We start from the raw sequence: 22491 nt of genomic DNA on the forward strand, positions 1-22491 counted from the left end.
CTGACTCCAGTAAGCACTTATTCAGTGGCTACTCTGGTCATGCTATTGTGCTAGGTGCTGGGATATAAAAAGCAAAAAATGATACCTAATCTTAACAAAGCCTTTACTGGGAGAAATGTAACATATAAACAGAGAAGTACATGCGAGATAATTTGAGAAAGTAAAAAGCACTAAGAAGGAATCGCATTAGAAAGTTATTACATAGCATGTGGGTCATGAGAATGAACCTTGAAAGAACTAGGAATTCTAACAAGTAAATGTAAAGCATTCTAGCATAGGGAATACCTTAAATAAAGATATGAAGGTGGGAAATAGAAAGCTGAGTTTGCAAGTAGACCAATGGTAAGGTTAATTGCATGAAAGGATGGGAATATAGTCAGCTTAAAAAAGGAGACTGAGGGCAGCTAAGTGCTGCAGTGGATAGCGCACTAGTCCTGGAGTCAGGAATACCTGAGTTTAAATCCAGCTTCAGACACTAGTTGTGTTACCTTAGGCAAGTCACATAGCCTCATTGCCTTAAATTAAAAAAAGAGAGAGACTAGAGCCATAATTTTAAAGGGTTTAATGCCAAATTTAGTTATATTTTATCTTTCAGGCAATAGGAAACCATAATCAACCACTGTGTCAACATTTTGCTTGCGTCAACCAGCATGCTTTTTAATAAAGTGACTTTGGTTTACATATTGTATTTCATGAAACTGAATGTTGAACAAACTGATTATTGAATCACAATGAATTTTTCATTCTGTTGTAGGAGTTATTCAGCAGACCATTACTTACAAGAAGCTAAAAAGCTAAAGCACAATGCGGATGCATTGGTATGTTGGCCTTCATGTGTGTAGCTTTTTTGGAATTGGCTGGTAATTTTTACTTTGATTTTAGCTGCCTTTGCAGGACTCCACAATTCTCATTTTCTCTAATGATTACCTTCTCTTTAGTCTGATAGGTTTGAGAAAGCTGTCTATTACCTTGATGCTGTGGTATCCTTCATTGAATGTGGGAATGCTTTGGAGAAAAATGCTCAGGAATCCAAATCTCCATTCCCTATGTATTCAGAGACTGTGGAGCTAATTAAGTGAGTACATGGAGAGGTTTATATCAGCCAGGTCAGTAATGCTGATTCACTGACCTAGATGTGAAGAATACAGCTAACAATAAAATTTAATCCTGGATTGGTAGTGGAGCAATGAGATAAATGACTTTAAATTAAGTGATTTCCTAGGCCTTTTTACTTTCAATTTGTTTGAGTCTAATGTGTTGGAGGGTGGGAGGAAAGAAGTAATTCGATAAAATAAAGTACTCGGTTTTGCTTACATTTTATGGTCATTGATCTGTGTACTCAATGTTGCAGGTACACCATGAAACTGAAGAATTACTTGGCACCAGATGCTACAGCTGCAGATAAAAGACTGGCAGTTCTTTGGTATGTAGATTTGAAAAAAGACCACATTAGCACTGGATTGTGAATGCTTTCTAACCTGAATCCATGCTACTTCTGATGTTTTTTGTTTTTTTCCTTTGTCATTCTATGAGTTTAGAGACTGTGTTGTAAGGCACAGTAAGTTAAGAACAAAATAAACAGATTTTTATCTTGCTTTTAAATTACAGGGTATTGTGGAGGGAGATTATCTTCTCCCTCTCAGGTAGATCCTTCTTCTTGCTTTGGGTATAGGAGGGTATAACATAATCTAGGTTTTTAACCTCGTCTCTCTCACTGTCTTTTCTTGGGGATCTAATAGTGTGCACATTTTCTTCCTTGCTTCATCTTTCCCCATTTTTAACAAGAGAATAAAAATGGAAATATATCTGATGTCTAAAGTGTGTGGGCAGCATAGTGGACCTATACTAGTATACTTCTGGGATGTTTGGGAGTGGAAATTCATAGAAAGAACCAGCCTTAGAATGAGGGACTTACTCTGATAACTCCCAGAATAATGATCATGAGAATACTGATGACCATATACAATTCACTGTGTGTAATTTTCATTTAGTTCTCTGGAATACTTAAGGAGTAACGATGATGATGATGATGATGATGATGATGATGATGATGATGATGATAGTACTACTGATAGTGATCCATTAGATTGTGAACTCCTGAAGAGAACAGGCTTTGTCTTTTTCTTCTTTTTGTATCCTCCAGCACTTTAGCACAAGACCTGGTACAAAGGAGGCTCTTAGTAGATATTTATTGATAATAATTTTGTCTCATTCTGTAGTGTTAGTAGTTGAATCATTTTACCTATGACTTAAAACTAATATCATTGTCAATTTAGTGATGACCATTTATTTTATATAAAATTGGAGAAAATTGTTCTGTGCTGGCATTGTAAACAAATCTTTCTTTTCTCTCTCTCTCTCTCTCTCCTCCCCCTCCCCTCTTTTTAAAGCCTTCGATGCCAGTCCTTATTGTACCTGAGATTATTTAAACTGAAGAAGGAGAATGCTTTGAAATACACAAAAACATTAACTGAACATTTAAAGGTAATTAAAAATTCTAGTTCTCAAACCTAATTTTGCAAAAGAGCCTAACCTTCTGTTGACCCTAGAAATGTTCTTATATTGTTTATGGCATTAGAAGAGGAGGAGCATTAGAATTGGGGGATTGAGGAAGAAGGGGAGGTGACTAATGATTATGATGACTATTCATTTTTGGGATTATTGGGACTTAAGTCAGGTTTCCAAGAATATGGTTTTTGGTAGAGTGCTTTTTGAAATTCCATTTAGACTATGTTTGGCAGTTTATTTAGCTATGTGCAAATAATACCTCAATACATTAATCCGTTTTCATTAAACCTTAGAATAGTCTCTTAACATCTCTTCCTTGCATATCTCTCTTTCTGATTCTACTTCTTTTATTGGCATTCAGGACCATCCACAGTCCATCCCCACTCTACCTTTTTTGAGGGTTTTTTTTTTCCCCCAGTAAGGCTGGGAACTGTCCATGAACAAGCTTTACATTCCTGCTTCTACTTTTATTTAAATCATTCCCTTTGCCTCAGATGTCCTCCTCTGCCTTTCTGAATCCTTCTAGGCATTGCTCTTCCATAAATCCATTTCTCAGACCCACTCTACTCCCTCCCAGCTCCCAGTAATATTTCCCTCTTTTGTTCTTTTATAGTTCTTGTCTCTGTCATCTTTGCTATGTACATGTATGTCTTCTCCCTAAAATGATTGTAAGCTCTTTTAAAAAATTATTTAGTGTTTTATTTTCCTCCAGTTTATGTAAAATCAATTTTTAATGTTAGATTTTTAGAACTCTTGAGTTTCAGCTTCTCCCTTTCTTCTTCCTCACCTCCCTCATTGAGAAGGCAAGTAATTCAATATAGCTTATACATGTGTAGTCATGCAAAACTTTTCCATAATATTCATGTTGTGAAAGAAAACACATCTCCCCCTAAAAAAACTTCTCATGAAAAACAAAGTAAAAACTTACTTCAATTTGTCTATAATCAGGCACCATCAATGATTTCTCTGGGGATGGAGAATATTTTTCACCATAAATTCTTCAGAGTTGTCTTGGATCATTATATTGCTGAGAATAGCTAAGTCATTCATAGCTGATCATCTTACAATATTGCTTGTACATTTTACTTTGTAGCAGCTCATTTAAGTCTTTTCTGAGAGGATCCTGCTCATCATAAGTCCTTTTCCCTATTGTTTTTGTTTTTTTCTCTTTTGGGATACAGCCCTAATGTGGTATTGCTAAATCAAAGGATATATACCTTTTGAGCATGGTTCCAAATTGTTCTGCAGAATGATTGAATCAATTCACAACCACACAAAACAATGTTTTAATTTTCCCATATTCTCTCCAACATTTGTGATTTTCCATATCCTTACAGATATGCAGTAGTACCTCAGAATTGTTTTAATTTGCATTTTTCCAATCAGTAGTGAATTAGAGCTTTTTTCATATGATTCTAGATAACTTCTAGATAAGGAATATTCATACCTTTCCAGTTTTTGTCAATTGAAGAATGGCATTTATTTTTTAAAAAATTGACTTGATTCTCTTCATGTTTGAGAAATGAGATTCTATCAGAGCAACGTTGCTTCAAAATTTTTTTCACAATTGCTAACTGTATTTCCCTCTATCCTTTCGTCCTCCTTGTTTATTCTATTCTTTCTCCTTGCCCCTCCTCAAAAGTGTTTTGTTTCTGCTTACCCCTCCCCCCAATCTGCAGGCTCTTCTCTTATCCCTTTCCCTCCTATTTTCCTGTAAAATTAGACAGATTTCCATACCCCATTAGAGTGTGTATGTTATTCCCTCTTTGAGCCACTTTCAATGAGAATAAGGTTTACTCACTGCCCCTCACCTTCTGCCTCTTCCCTTCACTGTAAAAGCTTTTTCTTGCCTCTTTTATGTGAGATAATTTGCCCTGTTCTACCTATTCCTTTCCTTTTCTCCAAATGCATTTAATTTTTCTTTTAGATTTTTGCAAGGCAATGGAGTTAAGTGGCTTGCCCAAGGCTAGGTAATTATTAAGTGTCGGATTTGAACTCAGGTATTCCTGACTGTGCCACCTAGCTGCCCTAATTTTATTTTTTGGCAATATTCCTTCGTATTCAACTCATACCGGTGTCCTCTGTCTATCTGTGTGTGTGTGTGTATTTATTTTTTTTCCTATTCAGCTCTGGCCTTTTCATCAAGAATGCTTGAAAATTCCCTATTTCATTGAATATCCATTTTTCCCTGTGAAAGATTATACTCAGTTTTGCTGAGTAGATGATTCTTAGTTATGATCCTAGCTCCTTTGCCCTCCAAAATATCATTCTAAGCCCTCTGAGCCTTTAATGAAGAAGTTATTAAATCTTGTGTTATCCCAACTATAGCTCCATGACACTTGAATTGCTTCTTTTTTTTTTTTTTGACTGTTTGCAGTATTTTCTCCTTGACCTGAGAGCTCTGGAATTTGGTTATAATTTCTGGGAGTTTTTACTTTGGGATCTCTCTTTCAGGATGCTCTCAGTATCAATTTCTATTTTTTTCTGATTCTAGAATATCAGAGCAGTTTTCCTTGATAATTTCTTGAAAGAAGGTGTCTTTTTCATGACTTTCAGCTAGTCCAATAATTTTAAAGTAAACTCTCCTGGATCTATTTTCCAGCTCAGTTGTTTTTCCAATGAGATATTTCACTTGATTTCTCATAAAGTCATTAGCTTCCATTTGCTCAATTCTAATTTTTTCCCCCATTTTTGCAAGGCAATGGGGTTGAAGTGATTTGCTCACAGTCCCACAGCTAGGCAATTATTAAATATCTGTGGCTGGATTTGAACTCAGTTCCTCCTGACTCCAGGGTCAGTGCTCTATTCACTGCGCTACCTAGCTGCCCTTAAGTTCTAATTTTTAAGGAATTATTTTCTTACACAAGCTTTTATACCTTCTTTTCCATTTGCCCAATTTTACTTGTTAAAGATTTTTTTCAGTGAATTTTTGTGCCTCATTTTCCATTTGGCCACTTCTGCTTTTAAAGGCATTCTTCTCCTCATTGAGTTTTTGTTCTTCTTTTATCATAGTCTGGTTATTAAGGTTTTATTTTCTTCAGTATTTTAATCTCCTTTTCCAAGCGGTTGACCCATTTTTTTCATGATTTTTGTTCCTCATTCTCATTTCTCTTCCAATTTTGCCTCTACCTCTCTTACATGTTTTTCATAACCCTTTTTGAGCTCTTCCATGACCTGAGACCAATTCATATTTTTCTTGGTGTCTTTGGGTATAAGAGCATAGACATTCTTATCTTCTTTTGAGTTTGTGTTTTGTTCTTACTGGTCACCAAAATAACTTTCTGTGATTGGAACTTTTTTCTCGTTTGCTCATTTTCCCAGTTTATTGCTTGACTTTTAACTTTATTAAAGTAGGGCTTTGCCTCCAGCATGGAGGGTACACTGTCCCAAGCTACTGGGATTTTGTGTAGCTATTTTCAGATACTTCTAGGGACTTGTAAGTTTTCAGTTCTTCCGAGTATGATCTAAGAAGTTTTTAGTCTCCTGATCTGTCCTCTGTTCTGTGAATGATCACAAGCACTTTGCCCCGGACTGTGATCTGGGCATAACTACAAAGACTTACCTCAGTGCTGGCAGAGACTCCTGTAATCTCCTTCTGTTAGACCCCCTTAGCTGTCTGTAGACTGAGAGCTCTGGAGCAACTGCCATTCCCTATGCCTTATTCTGGTTTGCTGGGTTGTGAGTTATCTTGGGTTAGAAAATTGTTTCACTCAGTCTTTTTTGTGGGTTCTGCTCTAGGATTTGTTTAGTGTCATCATTCAAAGATATTTGGAAGGGTTTGGAGAAGAACTCAGGCCTTTTCTCCATCATCTTGGCTCTGCCTTCCCCATAAAGTCTTTTGAGGGCAAAAACTGTGTTTTATGCTTGTGTTGGAGATTACAGAGGTTATATGTAGTAGACATTCATTATTTGTTGATTTAATTGACAAGCAAATTTGTTTTGTTTTGTGTTGGTTTTATGTGTGTCTTGTCTCTAGAATTCCTATAATAATTCTCAAGCTCCATCACCTGGCATGGGAAGGTATGTAATATTTTTCTTACCTTGTGAAAATAGATGATTTCCTATTAGCACTTTAGTGTTTGTTGAATACTTAAATATAGGTCAAAGTTGGCAATAAGGACAGTTTACATGTGCCTTACTTTTTTTTTTTGGTTTTGCAAGGCAATGGGTTTATGACTTGCCCAAGGTCCCATAGCTAGATAATTTATTAAGTGTATGAGGTCAGATTGAACTGAGGTGCTCCTGATTCCAGGGCTGGTGCTCTATCAATTGCACTCTTTAGCTGCCACCATATTTTCTTATCATTCAGAAGGCAGCAGTTCCACATGTTGGCATTTGAAAATTTTATGAATTGAGTACAAAAAGTTGCCATCCTAAACATTTCGGATATTCTCAGCTAAATTAGCAGATATATTTAGTCTTCTTTGAGATTGGAATTTTTAGAATATTTGACCTTGAAACTAATGCTCAAAAGCCTTGGAGGCAAATGAGTTAGGGTAGTCATCTGATTCTCTTCCTCTCCTAAAAGTGTTGTTGCTGCCAGCCAGACCTATAGCACAGTATTTAGGGAGAAAAGTTTTGGAGAGTGGGTTCTCCACCCCAAAATACCAACATCCTAATTGGTACTTAGGGAAACTTTAAAAGATCTATTTGGTTTTCACACTTATTGAATTTAAGGTGATCACCTCAGGGGGCAGCTAGGTGGTGCAGTGGATAAAGCACTGTCCCTGGAGTCAGGAGTACCTGGGTTCAAATACAATCTCAGACACTTAATAATTACCTAGCTGTGTGGCCTTGGGCAAGCCACTTAACCCCATTTGCCTTGCAAAAAAAAAAAATGATCACCTCAGCGATGTCAAAAGGTAATTGAAAATGTGAGTAAAGCTTGGGAGAAATCAGAACTACAGATAGAGATTTGGGAATTCACAGTGAAGTGAGAACTTAAGAGTGGTAGACTTCACAGAGAAAGAAACTGAATACAGCAGAAAGACATGTCAGAAGAACAAGAATATTTGTATCCCCAGAGTTCTTAGATGTATTTTCATTCATTTATACCAGCACCTCTGACTCTAGTTATTGCTTTCATATCACAACTTTCCCCATTGTGGCACAGGAAGTTACATGGGACTTTGGGGATAATTTTTCAAAAGCCACAGGTGACACCAAAAAAGTTTAGCTCAGATATGCATAAAATATTTATATAGTATCTTATACCAATCCAAATTTTATGATAAGGTACTCTAAAAACCCCATGAAAGAAAAAGTTCAAACTTCTTCTCTGGCATGGAGGGAGGGCCAAAGAATTTTACATGAATTTTTCAGATTTCAGGGGCACTGCTCCCTAACCCCCAGAATATGGAAGAGGGAATAACAATCATGTGAGTAGAAAGGAGAAAAAGGCTATGGTAATTTTGTCCATTTGATTTCCCTATACTGTATGTAGATTTTATTATTTATGAGCCTTTTTTCTTTTTTTTCTTTTTTCTTTTTTTTGCAAGGCAGTGGGGTTAAGTGGCTTGCCCAAGGCCACACAGCTAGATAATTTATTAAGTGTCTGAGGCCAGATTTGAACTCAGGTACTCCTGACTCCAAGGCTCGTGTTGTACATTGCACCACCTAGCCATCCCATTTATGAACTTTTTTTAATTTGAATTTTGGTTTTAGAAATTATATTCCAGGGGCAGCTAGGTGGTGTAGCTGTGTGGCCTTGGGCAAGCCACTTAGCTCCGTTTGCCTTGCAAAAAAAAAAACAAACCTAAAAAAAAATTATATTCCAAAGTTAGGACTTTAATATTTTTGACAATTCAGTTTGTAATTGAAATGCCTATAGCTTGTTCATTCTTTCATCCATTTAGTTTGAGATTTAGTTGCAAATGACTGATTTACTCTCAAATGTATTTTTATATAATATTCTAATTATATAACTATACATAAATATTTTTCCTCAATGAATGTCCTTTGTTAATCAGTATGACATTATACTAATACCTTTGTTAAGATAGCAATAAATTTTGGAACTTTTTCTGAATTAGTCCTAAAAAGTCTTTACATTATATGCCCATAGGAAACATTGCATTGTTGGGTTAAGATGAAAGGTTAGGGGCAGCCAGGTGGCACAGTGGCTAAAGAATCAACCCCTTACCTGAGTTCAAATCTGGCCTCAGACACTTAATAAATTATCTAGCTGTGTGGCCTTGGGCAAGCCACTTAACCCCATTTGCCTTGCAAAAACCTAAAAAAAAAAAAAAAAATGAAAGGTTAGATGAAAACTGTGCCTGTTTGTCAGTATTGAATACTCTTGTTGTGTAATTTGGGTAAAAAAAAATTACATGTTTCAGAGTAAAATACTGTGTTCTTTCATTGCCTGGTTTAAGAAACAATTTTCCATTACAAGCCCATTGTGAAAAAAAAAAGGTAGAAAATATTATTCTAGTCTTTTGTTTTCATAAATGATGAAAGCCTGAGTCATTAGCTCATAGTTTAAATTTTGGTATGTCTTTGTAATCATTACAAAATTAACATTGTTGCATTTTTTTTTCTATGTACATACAGCAAAGCTGTTGGGATGCCTTCCCCAGTTTCTCCAAAGCTCTCTCCTGGCAATTCAGGAAGCTATACTTCAGGAGCGAGCAGCGCTTCAGGGAACAGTTCTTCAGTAACTATTCCACAGAAAATACACCAGATGGCAGCCAGCTATGTTCAGGTCACATCCAACTTCCTTTATGCCACTGAAATCTGGGACCAAGCTGAACAGCTTTCTAAGGAGCAAAAAGGTAGATTTCAGGAAATCAGTATATTCAGATAGCTAATAGATTTTTTTAAAAACCAAGAAAGTTAATTGATTTGATATTAATAGTTCATTTTAAGTATTAGTATTTTTAAAATTTTGGTATTCATTTTGTGAAATCTATTTTGGGATTGATAACATTAATGTATAGATTTCTAGGTTTTATAAACATATACTATGGTACATTTGTTCTCCTTTTCTGTGGCATGGAGTTAAGCTCTGTATATACATTCCTGTATAGAATAAGATCCATGGCTTCTATGAAGTTGGAAAACAAAGATTTTGGTTGTAGACCTGATAAGGGACAACATAATGTGTGGTCTCCTTTTCCAAAGACCAGTTTGGCTGAATCAGGAAAAGCTTGTTAGAAGGTGGCCTACAAAGATCTATTACATTATAGAGAGAGTGTAATCTGAGTTGGTAACAAAGTTAGGAAAAATGAGTAAAGAGTTTTTTGTAAACCCGTCTTATTGATCTATCATGAGAAGAGTGATACTTTTTTAAGATCTTCAGAAAGATATATAATATAATCACTGTACTAGCATTTAAAACATAAGATATATTTTTAATTTAATTTGCTTAAAATAATTTAACGTGCTTTTTTTGTAGTAGTCACAGGAATATATCCCAACTTCTCTGAGATATCTAATATTCATGAAAATATCTACTTAATTTGTTGGCAAAAGGCATCTTCTAAAATTGGCTATTTCATCTTGATTTATGCTAAATACCAATCTTTATATTCCAAGTAAAAGGGAAAAGAAAACAATACCAAATTGAATTGGAAAATGGAAGATTTCCTAAGGCACTTTAGTACAAAGGAAAGAATATTAGATTTGGTGTTCTGTCAAGTTCACTAAAATGTACATTTGCCTGTAAATGTAACTCTGGCAGCAAATTCTGATGAAAAACAAACATCCATAAGTGGAATGGGCTGCTTTTGGAGAGAGTGGATTCTTCTTCTACCAGAGGACTTCACCTTGGTTGTTTTAGTGTCCACTTGTCTAGGATTTTTGGTTTAAAGTTTCTAATCAGGATAGGTTTAGATTAGATCTCTTCTGATGCTGAGATTTAGTAAATCTGTGCCTGAGGTAGAATGTTCCTTTGAAAAATAACTATTCTCAATAAACTTTGCTTAATATTTCTCAGAGTGAGGAAGAAAAAAATTAATTCTTTTTTCCTATAAATTATGGATTTCATTTTACTATACTGCCTGCCAGATGACATAGCAGTCACATAGGAGATTGTACGTGATTTAATTAATGTTTTTGCTCATTTTAGAGTTCTTTGCTGAACTGGATAAAGTTATGGGTCCTCTCATCTTTAATTCAAGCATCATGACAGACCTAGTTCGTTATACCCGGCAGGGACTTCACTGGCTTCGTCTGGATGCCAAATTGATATCTTGAACTGAAGGATTCTTACCCAGAACATATTCTCGTTGCCTCTGATTTTTCTCCACAACACTGTGTCATATCAATAAGGAAGACTGCCATAACACTGCTTAGTCAACACTAAGAGCAAGGAATGCTTCTGCCTCACTGTCATGTAAAAGTTGTATTTTTGTTTTGTTTTTTTTGTTGTTGTTGTTGTTGTTTTTAATCCAAAGCCATCATGTTAATGGACTCCTAAGGTATTCCCTCTTTGGAAAGTTATTTAAGTATTTTTACATCTGCAGCATATTAATAAGATGCAGTTTTAACTGATCTGAAATGGGATTGGAATTCTAGTCGTAATGCATAAGTAATCAATTTAAATCATATTTATTTTAATTTTTAACTGCCCAGTTTGGTGGGACTATTTTAATAATTATTTCTACCTATAAATTTATCCTACCAAATGCTTAGCAGAAATTTCATGCAGACACTTTTATTTATATACTTTAAACTTTGTTCTCAGTAATGTCTCCATGTGGTAGAACTTGTAAAAAAAAGGATCATTATATTCTTAAATGTAGAGACATGTAGTTAACATGACTGCTGCCTCCTACTCATATTTTAAATGACAACTACAGTTTTAGTATTGCATAATTTGTACTTAATAGTAAGGAAAAGGACCCAGAAAGGTTCTTGAACATGAAAAAGAAATTTAAACATTAGAAATATAGCATTGTAGATTGGGGGGGGGGGAATCATGTTTGATTCAAGATGGGTTATTATTTTATGAATCATTACAATAATACCATAGCAGTCTCACAGTGTTACAGTTACTTACTTTTCATGAATTATAAAAGAGATCGGGTAAGATCATGGACTCTGGGAGAAGTACATCATTTAGAAGTTAATTTTTTTTTTATTGAAAGGACAATCTTGACAAACCTTAATTTTGTTGAAACTTTATTCTTTGTTTTTGTTACTTGATACTGCATTGTAACAGTATCATATGCCATCGAAAAAAATGGATTATAGAACTCCTAGAATCTCTTCCAATGACTGAAAAATTAGACATTTTGTTCATTCGTGTTCATCTTCAGAATTCTCTTTATTTTATCTTTATCAACTCATTTGTGATATTCTGATGTGCGCGTACAATGACTGCTGTGGAAATGGGCTGGAGTTTGTGTATGTCCTATTTTACCTTACAACTTTAAGCAAAGTTGAAAAACCGTTCTAATCTGGAGACATAGAACTTGTTTTAATCATGTATTTACCCCATTGTATTATGAAGGCCCCCAATGAGTGATAATTGTTTCTGTTGGGAGCAGAATATTCACTTTAGAGAAGTATCTTACTGATGTAAAAGGAGAGCCCTCCATGGGTTTGAAATGGCTGCTTTTGTAAAAGTTGTGCACCAAAGTACCTTTCCATACAAGGTGCTTGTTGGAATACAAGGTGAGAACTGTACTGTTTGTACTTTGCTTAGTGCCCCTATCATGTCTGGTGTGCCTTAAATCTTACATTTAGATGAAGACTTGATGGACTGTTTACAGACGAAGCGTCACAGGAGGACCAGGTCTACTGTGTACAGCTGGTTTTGTGCAGTAGTTATGTAAAATTTCATTTCCTTTTAAATATTTCTTTAGGACTAACTGTAAAAATAATTGCTTTTATAAATGGTAACCCTTTAGTATAGTGACTTAGTCTAAATCTAGTGAGTCTGGATTACATAAGGCTGAGATGAGCAGATTTTCCTCCCAGTACCAGAAATGAACATAAACTTTCAGGAAGATTAAAAAAAAAGATTGCACTCAATTTCTGGATCATCATCACGTGCCAAAAGGATGGCAAGTGCAAAAAAAAAGGAATTGAATGTTGAGTTGTAAACATTGTACAACATTGAGTTTATCCTCTGGGTTTGGTCTTTTAAACTCATATTTTACAAACTAGCAAGCTTTTATTGTATTATAGTTGCATATTTGTAGGGCTTCCTTGATTGTTTTGTACTTCCAAAAAAAAAAAAGATGGTTCTCTACTCTTAGAGAAGGGAAAGTTAGCAGACCAATGCTGAATTGAAAACCTTCCTCTGATGTAGATTTCTGTCTGTTTAGCACCCTTCTGAATTTAATCTGTGTGATTGTGTGTGAGAAAGAGACTGTTAGGGGCTGTATTCAAAAGATAACCTTCTTGTAAAGTCAATAATGATTTTTTAGTAAGAAGTTTTTCAACTAGTATGAAAGCAGATTCAATCTTTTAGCTCCACAGTGTCTTAGGGAGACTTTAAGGCCCAATGTGTTTTAATATACCCTTGTATGGCCTGATGGTCAGGTGAGTGTGTGGATGTGGGTGAGTGTTGTGTGTGTGTGTGTGTGTGTGTGTGTGTGTGTGTGTGTGTGTGTGTGTGTGTGTTTGTGTCTATGTATGTGTATGGGTGGTGTAAATTTATGGTGAATGGTGCTGCACTAAAATATTCTCCTTTAAAATGTATTCATACTGGAGTGGTGAATTCTTTTCAATTGAAGAATATTTCCTTTCAGTTAGTAATGGGCAATAGAAAGTTTAGGTCTGAGAAATTGTCTATTTCAAATGCCATGGTTTCTGGCAGAAACCCCAATAGCAATGTGTAGTATATGGTTTCCCTGTCTCTGTGTCTGCAGTAATCTGGATATTTGACTCTGTTGTAGGTGACCATTCCACCTCAAATTTCTTGTGACTTTTTTGTTTAACTTTTAAAAATGAATATAACTAATAACAAAAAGCTGGTCTAATCTTTAATATATAGATCATCTTGGAAATACAACTCTTCAAACCGATTCACATAGTTCATTAAAGACTAATTTTGTCTGCCTCCTATCAAACATACATGATTTAGCTAACATTTTACCCTTTATATACAACCAAAGTATGGAACATTGTCATGTCCAGCAATGCTTTTTTCAACCTGGGAGCCTCAACATAACCTGGCTGAGCCAGGCCACAGGGACCCCAACCTCATGAGATGGAACCTTTCTTCACAGCCACTGCCTTCACCTGTCAAGATGTTTTTTTCTTCCATCCCCTTCAATCCTGCTTCAAAAGGCAGAACTGTGACTTCCACCTAGTGAGACGACTTATCCGTGATTGTTGTTGACAGTACTAGTACTCCCTCCTTTAAAAAAAACCTTGAAGAAGGTTATCTTTTTAGGAGTTCTGTGCTGTGACACAGGATGAGATTTGTACATATGTCTGCCAAAGAAGGTGTTTGAAAAACTCTGGCCTAAACCAACAGTGCAAATCAGACTCAAATAATGAACATTTGGGGAAAAGGCCACTCCTTATTTTACCAAGAGGGTTCCTATTATTGTGGATCGATATATATATTTATATATCAGTGTTGCACTTTGAACCACTTGTAGTTTGACTAAATCCTTTTCCTTATATCTATTTCTTTAATTAAAGAAACATAATATTCATTTCAGACCATGCTGACTCAGACGCATAATTTTTATATTGGCTGATAGAAAGTTTACAATATTATGGAATTTATTTGATTTATAAACAGCTGGGTTTCTCCTTGTGAAGCAAAAATTACAGAAAAAAACTCTTTAAAGCTCAAGACTTTGGCATTCATATAATAATAATAATAATAATAATAATGATGATCCATGTGAATCCAGTGTAACCCCAGTCCTTTTGGTTGAAGATGATTTAGCCATAAAAGGAGTACATTCTGCACTCTTCTTGGTGTGATAGTGAGCAGTTTGAATCTTTAGAATTATGTACACATACTCACTTTATATATAATGTATTTTTTAAAAACCATGAAATCAGTTTGTCTAAAGTATATATGTGTAGTTTTTAGCTTAGTGCACCCGTTTCCACATTATTTATTAAATTGATCTAAGTCACTTTCTCAGTGACACTTCTGTCACTTATTCAGTGACATTTGTTGCATAGTAATGTACAAGAGTGCAATGTGTATTCCTTTAGATTAAGAGTTTATTTGCAGTAAGCTCATTCTAAAATGTATCTGTGCCCTTTATTAATATGTCAGGGCTTTAGAGGGTGGGGGGTGGGGTGGGATTGGGTGGAGAGGAGTCTTAATTTTCCAATTGCTATTTGGATAAAAATGGCCTCATTGTGTGTTTTATTTATATAATATTTTGCTTTGTCACAGGTGCACTTAGTGGGATTTTTGTATGAAGTAGTTTATGTTAAGCCTGAGCAAGTCCAAGTTTTAAATGAACTCACCCCACTGGGGAGTAAACCATTGTACAACCTTATAGAGTCTATGACTAGAATTCCTCAATTCTTTGAAACACAGATTTCATTATTTCTAGCTTTAGTATAAAGTATGGCAGAGAAGTAGGTTCTTCCCCCCCCCAGTAATAGGCAGTATGGAGCCAGACTAATTCTGCATTAAAATAAATGATATGTGCACTAACTCCCTACTTGACAGTAAGTTGTCATCAACAGTTTTTATATTAGTTTGCTGAGGTTTGGTGATTTCTAAACATGCTTGTTTCTTATACTCAGCTAATGGAGAACCTATTTGGCTCTCCAGAGATCAGAGCTAAGCAGTTAGTTGAAGGGCAGAAGTCACCTGTCCGAAGATCATTGTTAAGACTGCATTTAAAGGTTAAAGTACTTATTACTAGGCTCCATTAGATCGCTAAATTAACAGTTTAGTTGAAGAAACTTGATGCTTCTACCACAAAAAAAAGTCAAGCTGGGAGTTATAAGGTTAGATGTAAACAGATGCCCTGTGAAAATCTTAAAATTGCAGACTGGTTCTCATGCTTTTAAATAACCGTTGGAGGATAATCTTTCCTATACCAATTATTCAACATGTTGTAAAATGATCAAGAAAAGGCTGCCCAGAAATGTGGTTTAATTATAATTGTTCACCTATGAAATTTTCTACCTGTTTTATTTCATCAGGAAAAAGTGACCAGAAATGATGCCTTTCAAGTCTATGCCATGAGGGCCCATATTTATTCCACTAGCTGGTGATGTAGACTTTCAAAAAATGTCCCTGTTTTTGTGACTTTATGCATAAACCTAGCAAATTATTCAGTTGAGCATTCATCAGTATTGTGGAACTCATTGAGTTGACTGCATTGATATGAATGCCTAAAAGTTAACCTTTTAAGACCAGACATGGTGTTAGCAAGCACAGCTCCTAGAATTTGTATCTGGTCTCCCTTTTCAATGATTTTAAGCGGTTTTGTATATGGAGGATGAAGTGCTTATATATTTATTGAAAATCCTTTAATCTTATTTGAAATAATTATTTGGTGAATAAGGGTTTGAGGTTTTTTGTTGTTGTTTTGTTTTTGTTTGTTTTGTTTGGGGGGATGTTGAAGGGGGAAGCTGGGGAGGGTAGCTAACTTGTAAGCCCTGGTTGATCCTAAAGAAAAGATATTGTTAATGACTGACAAGATGTCTTTTTTTGTACATGACTCAAGTCCCTGTTTTACATTTGTTTTATCCAAATTATTTAGGCATCTGGTATTTTCAACCAAAACTTAAACTATATACTGTGAGTTTTATTTGTTGCAATATACTTAAATTTCAAGGGATAGTTTGGGGCTCGGAAGTTTAGGATTTAAAGTCAATATGTGCATTTCACGTAATAAAGCTGTTAATGGTGAGCAAAGTATTATATACTAACTAGATTTTTCCACATCTGTATAGTATATTCTATGTATTTTGTGGTATTGAGATTATAGAAAGTTTAGAATGTCTGAAACATGCATTTAATGTGTATTTTTAAACAAATTTATGGCAATTAAAATATTTGGAGAAAAGGGTATCACATTTCAATTTGTAAAGATCTTTTTAACTACTGTGTCATTAAATGCTTTGTATAATGCAAAACCATAACTGGAAAAACTTAAGTTTAATAAATATCAAATAGATTTTTCTGTATTAAACTTTATAAATGCTGTGCAGTTTACACTTCTGTTTTTTTCTTCCTAGTTTTCATTCTCATTTTATATTTTTTCACTGGGTTCACGGATCAATGTCCTTTGAAAACATGTTTTAATGAATTTTTGCCTTATCACAAACCTTATGCCTGCTTCTAAATTGGTCAGTAGAATTATTGTATAATCCAGGTGCTCATGTGCATAGAAATCAAGTAATTGAAATGAAGTAGTACAGGAGTCTTAGCTTTCTTCTTAGAGTAGGGATTGTCTCGATTAATTTACAGGATTTTTTAGATAATTCAAAACATGGATATATTACTTGGAAAGGTGGTAGGTGGGTACCAAAATTACAAACCATGGATCTGTCACTGGAAAGATGAAGTAAAAGGCCAATGTTATACAGATTTTGAAATTAAAGATTTTTCCCTTAAGTCTTAACATTCTACCACACTTTTCCTATTCTTTAGAATATTACTGCTGTCTTCCCCAACTTGGCAGACTGAAAATTTTTCTAACCTGTTACATCTTCTAAAATAATAGATTTATTTTTCTATATTCCATATCCCAAAAACTTAAATTCCAGATGTTTCATTATTAAGAAAAGATTTAAAAATTTTAATTTATTGAATTTTAACAATACATGCATATAAAAATATAGGCTCCTAAGTTCAAAATTTTTAAATGTCTTCATCTACATGTCCGTGCTCTTAAGAATGGGTTGGGGATGGAGACACAAAGTTAAGGTATGCATCTGCCTTTAAATATTAAATATCTTCACAGATAATTCCAGTAGTTATGCCGCTAATAATCAATATTCCATAGAACGGAGCATTGTTGGAAGCAGCTGCTTTCTTCTCGTTAGTAAATATGTTATTCTTGTGTCCCGTTGAGGGAACAGCGCCTTTTCCTAGGTGGATAAAAAGATATGTTACAAGGCAGAGGCAGGACTCTGCTCATACGTATATGCATACAGATACACACTGATCATACACATGTATAAAACTATAGATAAAATACACGTCTTGCCTAGTTTTGTTATCTCATAAGATAAAGTGAAAATTGTCTTTTCTAAAAGATCACTTGAATTGTTGCTAATTTAAGTAAAAGAGAGAAGTGAACCTCAGCCCCTGGACCCTTCTTGACTAGTCCCAGATTTGTAATTTTCATGAAAAACCAAGCGTATGATTATACTCCCTTTCTCCTTGTCATCCCCCAATCGAGGAGGCTAGACTGCAGATCATCCCTGAAACTTAACTTAGTCATAACTATGATCTTCTGAACCTGACAGGCTTTCTTTTCCCTCTGCCAACTCTGGCTATTAGGTGGTACAGTGGCTAGAATGTGGAACCTGGAGTCATGAAGACTCAAGACACCTAGTCCCTTACTAGCAGTGTGACCCTGAGGAAGTCAGTTAACTTCTGTTTTCCTTGGTTTTTCTCCTACCACCTGCCAATTGGGTTACATAAGGATCAAATAAGATTTAATACAGTGCCTGCCATATACTAGTTGGTATATAAATGTTAACTATTATCTCTCATCCTTTCATACCCTTCCTTCTCTCCAAACTCCCACCCCCCCACCCCCCCCACACACATATATATTCACACAACCTCAGAATTGTAGGTACCTGCATAGTCCTGTGATACATTCAGAGTTATCATGACAAGATGCCCCAATAGGCCTGAGGGAGAAATTTCTCCAAAAGGGGGTCATCCTTCTTAGTCTTCTCTGTACTGATTTCTGCTGGGGCATGGGAGATGCCCCCACCTAAGGAATAGAGTGGAAAGTGACAGTCATTATAGATGTCCTGTAAGTAATGCCTCCTCGACAGCCGTGTGAGATTAGGACAAGAATAAGAAGAACCTTTGTTTAGGCCGACCTCAGGAGCAGCTAGATGGCACGGTGGATGGAGTACCAAGTCTGGAGATGAGAAAACTCATCTTCCTAAATTCAGATAGCTCCTCAGGCACTAGCTTGGTAACCTTGGGCAAGTCATTTAACCCCGTTTGCCTCCATTTCCTCCTCTATTAAAATGAGCTGAAGAAGGAAATGCCAAGAAAACACGAAATACAGGCAATTGAACAACAGAGGTCAACCTTATGAAGAAAGGACACTCTAAAAGGGAAGAGTGTGAAGGGAGAGTAGAAAAATGATTTTAAAAGTGAATTAAGTTCAGCTTCCTCAGGACATATTTGCTCAGTGATTTGTAAGGGCTTACCCCTTATTCTTACCTGTCTCAGGAGCAGCAAGCACACCATGAACAGAACTAAGAGCTTAAGGTGTCCCATGGCGATGTATAGAAAGGTTTGGCTGCCAGCACAAACCTTTTGCTTTTTATAGGTCGAAATCAGCCCAGTGATTAGTGGCTGCGTGTTCCAGGGGGCAAAGTTTGGAGCAGAGATCAGGGAAACTTTAATAAGTTAATGTCTACTAGAGCAATCTGCTCAAGGTCTGCCCCTTAAGCTAATTCTATTTGCCAATTCCTCACCTGACCTTTGAAATGGTTGCTAACTGGCCTAGTTTGCATTTTACCCACTTTAAGAAAAATTACATTTTCCTGGTTCCTACCTTTTTTTTTCCCCCCTTTAAGGTCCAAGTCAAGCCATAAACATAAGGAATTTCATAATCTGTTGATGTCACTAATTAAAACATTCCAGTAATTAGCTTCTAAAAATAGCATTAATAGTCATATCTTTGTCTGAGAAGGACGATTTGTGTGTTTTATATCACACATATAACAACTATTTGTTATAAGTGCATTTTTTAGTCTCAAATACTATGTGGATATGCTGCCTATTTAACAATGTTTCTTTGATTTTTTTAAAAAACAGTATTGTCATTTCCCAATGACTTTCTTCATCCATCCTTAGGAAAACCTTTTCTCAGAACAAAATAGACCTGTGGATCCTCAAAACAAATCAACACACTGGCCATATCTGTAGTCCACCACTTCCTTTTTCTTTTAGTGTTCATTTTATGAGTGTAGTGTAGTGTAGTTGTTTTATAAATTGTTCTAGAGCTCATCTCTCACTTTATCAGCTCATACTCAATAAAACTATATAGTAGGTCATATCAAGAAAAATAATTATCTTTACAGAAAAGTCTTGACAGACCATAACATTCATTTTTATTTAAAACCTAGATTTTTTTCTTAATATGAGCAATGATATAAGACCAAGGGCCAGTATTTGCAAATGGAGTAATTCAGAAGTTTCTTCTATAAGATTAGGAATAAACAAGTATGTTCATTATCAATACTATTGATAGTGCTAAAAATATTTGCTAAACAGCAACAAGACAAGGAAAAAATGAAAAACAGGCAAAGGGAAAACAAATTTATAATCTTTTGCATACAATAGTTTTAGAGAATCTAGAGGTTCAACTAAAATTGAGTCAATCACTTAGCAAAGTAAGAAGTTATATAAGAAGCCCACCAACTCACTAACTTTTCTTGTATATTACTGACTAATCATTAGCATTCTGTATATTGCCATAAGGAAAAGTACACCAGGAAGAGAGAAATTCTTTTCAAAATAACTATAAAAGGATTAGGCATTCTTCATTTCTGTCTCAGCTTCCCCCTTTTCAGCTCCATCATAAGCTATTTTAATACTCCCAGGCATGATTAAAATCTACTTTGCCCCACTTGAAAAAGAAATTTCAACTGCCTTTGGTAGTATCTGTTTCTCAGAGGTTTGTGGTATGGAGCTTCAAGCTGCTGGCCAAGCCTAGGGATGGGCAAGAGGGCATTACAATTCAGGCAAATTTCAGAGTGTTAGTGATGCTCCTACAGCAAAAAAGAACCTGAAGCAGGGAGGGACTACAGACCTTTAAAACTACATCCTACTCTTGCTTCTTAATTTCAAGTCCTGGGTCCCACACATGTAAAATCCCTCGGGGGTTTTTTCCTTCGTTTTTGTAGGTTTTGCAAAGCAATGGGGTTAAGTAACTTGCCCAAGGTTACACATCTAGGCAATTATTAAGTATCTGAGGTCATATTTGAACATGGGTCCTGACTCCAGGGCCGGTGCTCTATTGACTGCGCCACCTAGCCGCCCCTTTTCCTTCCTTTTCTGTGGAAGTAGTGAGGGCAGTTGAGAAGGTGAAGACAATGGAACTGAACACTTAAAAAGGGGAGGTCTTAACCAACCTCTTGAATATTTTCAATGTGTCCACTGTGTGAATTGTGTCATAATCACATAGAAATCTGTGAATGAAGAGGAGAGCCCCCAAAACAGGATGAAGAAATTTTCCTGTTTAGTAATTTTGGAGCATATTCCCAATCATAATCCTAGATCTCCATGGAACTACACTACTGATGGCCTCTCACACATTTATTAATTAAAGAAGCTGCTTTCTGCAGGTTGTACAAAGTAAGAAGATGTAGCATCTAGTGTGGGCAGCACACCTTAAGTGTAAGTCTAGTTCACACCATTGTCTTATTGAGAGTTCATTCCATTCTTATCTCCACTTTGTTGAAAAACAAAAACCTAGGGACAACTAGGTGGTGCAGTGGAGTGAGGAGAACCTGAGTTCAAATCTGGTCTCAGACACTAATCACCTCGCTGTGTGACCTTGGACAAATCACTTAATCCCATTGCCTTGCAAAAGTCTAAAAATAAAAAAATTTAAAAAAAACCTTCTTTCAAAGCAGCTCCAGTCAGCTTCCCAAAATCCTATTATGGTTCTCCTAGACAGCTACAGAGATTACTTTGATATAGATTCTATGTCCTGACTTCGGGCCCAGCACTCTATCCATGGGGCCTAACTGCCTATTTTAGTTCTTAGTTTGTATCAAACCACACTAGCTGTGGTAAGTAGTCTAGATAACAGAGAACTGTTTGAAATATATAAGAACAAGAGTCATTATAAATAAAAGATATAAAAAGGCAATTCTCAAAAGAAGAAAAGCCATTATCAACAATTATTTGAAAATGTTCCAATGAACAACTAATAAGAGGAATATAAATTAAAACAGTTGAGGCCTAACCTTATACCCATCAGCTTCACAGAAAAAGAAGTGAATAAATTGGGATAAGAAAATTTTACAATTTCTCTTCATCAGGCTTTCATCTCTGTACAAATCATGACAGCTAAATTAATTGAAGAAAACTGGAAAGGCTGATGACCTTTAACTTAACACTTTGCCCTAGAATCATATCACAATCTTTATACTAGTGACAGGAATAGAAGAAGAAAATGGGGGCATGGACCTGGCAATAGGACATTACAATCCAGTCTTTTATTCTACATGCATCTCAAGGATATCCGAATAGGGCAATGTAGTTTAATGCTAACACTGAGTGTTGCAACTTTAGGGGAGAGGAGCACAACCTTTCTGTTGCTCTTCATTGTTAAGAAATAAATGCATGATTTGAGGATTATATAAACCAGCATTCCTAGGGAAGGGTAGAGGAATCCAAGTGGCATCACTCTAAATAGGGAGTCATTCTGAAGTTTGGCATAATACCCATCTGCCGCACCCTTGGGACAGCTGATAATTCCATCCACCTTACAGTTGGACCCTCCTCTATGTCACCCCCAAGTAGAGTTTGAGCTACTCTCAAGCAGGAACTTTTTTTTAAATTTTATTTATTTAAGGCAATGGGGTTAAGTGACTTGCCCAAGGTCACACAGCTAAGCAATTGTTAAGTATCTGAGGTCAAATTTGAACCCAGCTCCTTCTAACTTCAGGTGCTCTATCCACTGTACCTCCTAGTTGTCCCCAGGAACTTTTTTAAAAATTTATTTGTATCTCCAGGCCTTAATATAGAGCTTGTCACATAGTTAATGGTTAATAGTTATTTTCTCATTCATTTATTCAACCTATATTAAAAGGCACATTCCCAAAGAGCATTTTACATATTTGATTCTCCCTGCATCTGCTTAGTTTCAGTGCGATTTAGAGCTG

The 22491-nt window shown here is 35.7% G+C and overlaps 2 protein-coding genes across 2 annotated transcripts in view; one reads left to right on the forward strand and one right to left on the reverse strand.

Moving 5' to 3' along the window:
* The window catches only part of LOC141506444 (AF4/FMR2 family member 4-like), a 48630-nt gene extending 35929 nt beyond the window's left edge, over positions 1-12701 (forward strand). The window contains 7 exon segments of the mRNA XM_074213245.1: positions 755-818; positions 939-1075; positions 1352-1423; positions 2391-2484; positions 6485-6528; positions 9061-9281; positions 10577-12701. Coding sequence (XP_074069346.1) covers positions 755-818; positions 939-1075; positions 1352-1423; positions 2391-2484; positions 6485-6528; positions 9061-9281; positions 10577-10704 — 760 coding nt within the window. The 3' untranslated portion in view covers positions 10705-12701.
* Positions 12702-16508: 3807 nt separating this feature from the next.
* LOC141506448 (liver-expressed antimicrobial peptide 2-like) lies at positions 16509-18950 on the reverse strand. The gene is made up of 3 exons (XM_074213249.1): positions 18812-18950; positions 18208-18347; positions 16509-17487 (listed from the first exon to the last, which is right to left on the reverse strand). The coding sequence occupies exons 1-3, from the start codon at positions 18866-18868 to the stop codon at positions 17451-17453; spliced, it is 234 nt and encodes a 77-aa protein (XP_074069350.1). The 5' UTR covers positions 18869-18950; the 3' UTR covers positions 16509-17450.
* Positions 18951-22491: the final 3541 nt, after the last annotated feature.

Source organism: Macrotis lagotis, chromosome 1 (assembly GCF_037893015.1).
Source record: "Macrotis lagotis isolate mMagLag1 chromosome 1, bilby.v1.9.chrom.fasta, whole genome shotgun sequence".
In the NCBI taxonomy this organism is placed as follows: domain Eukaryota; kingdom Metazoa; phylum Chordata; class Mammalia; order Peramelemorphia; family Peramelidae; genus Macrotis; species Macrotis lagotis.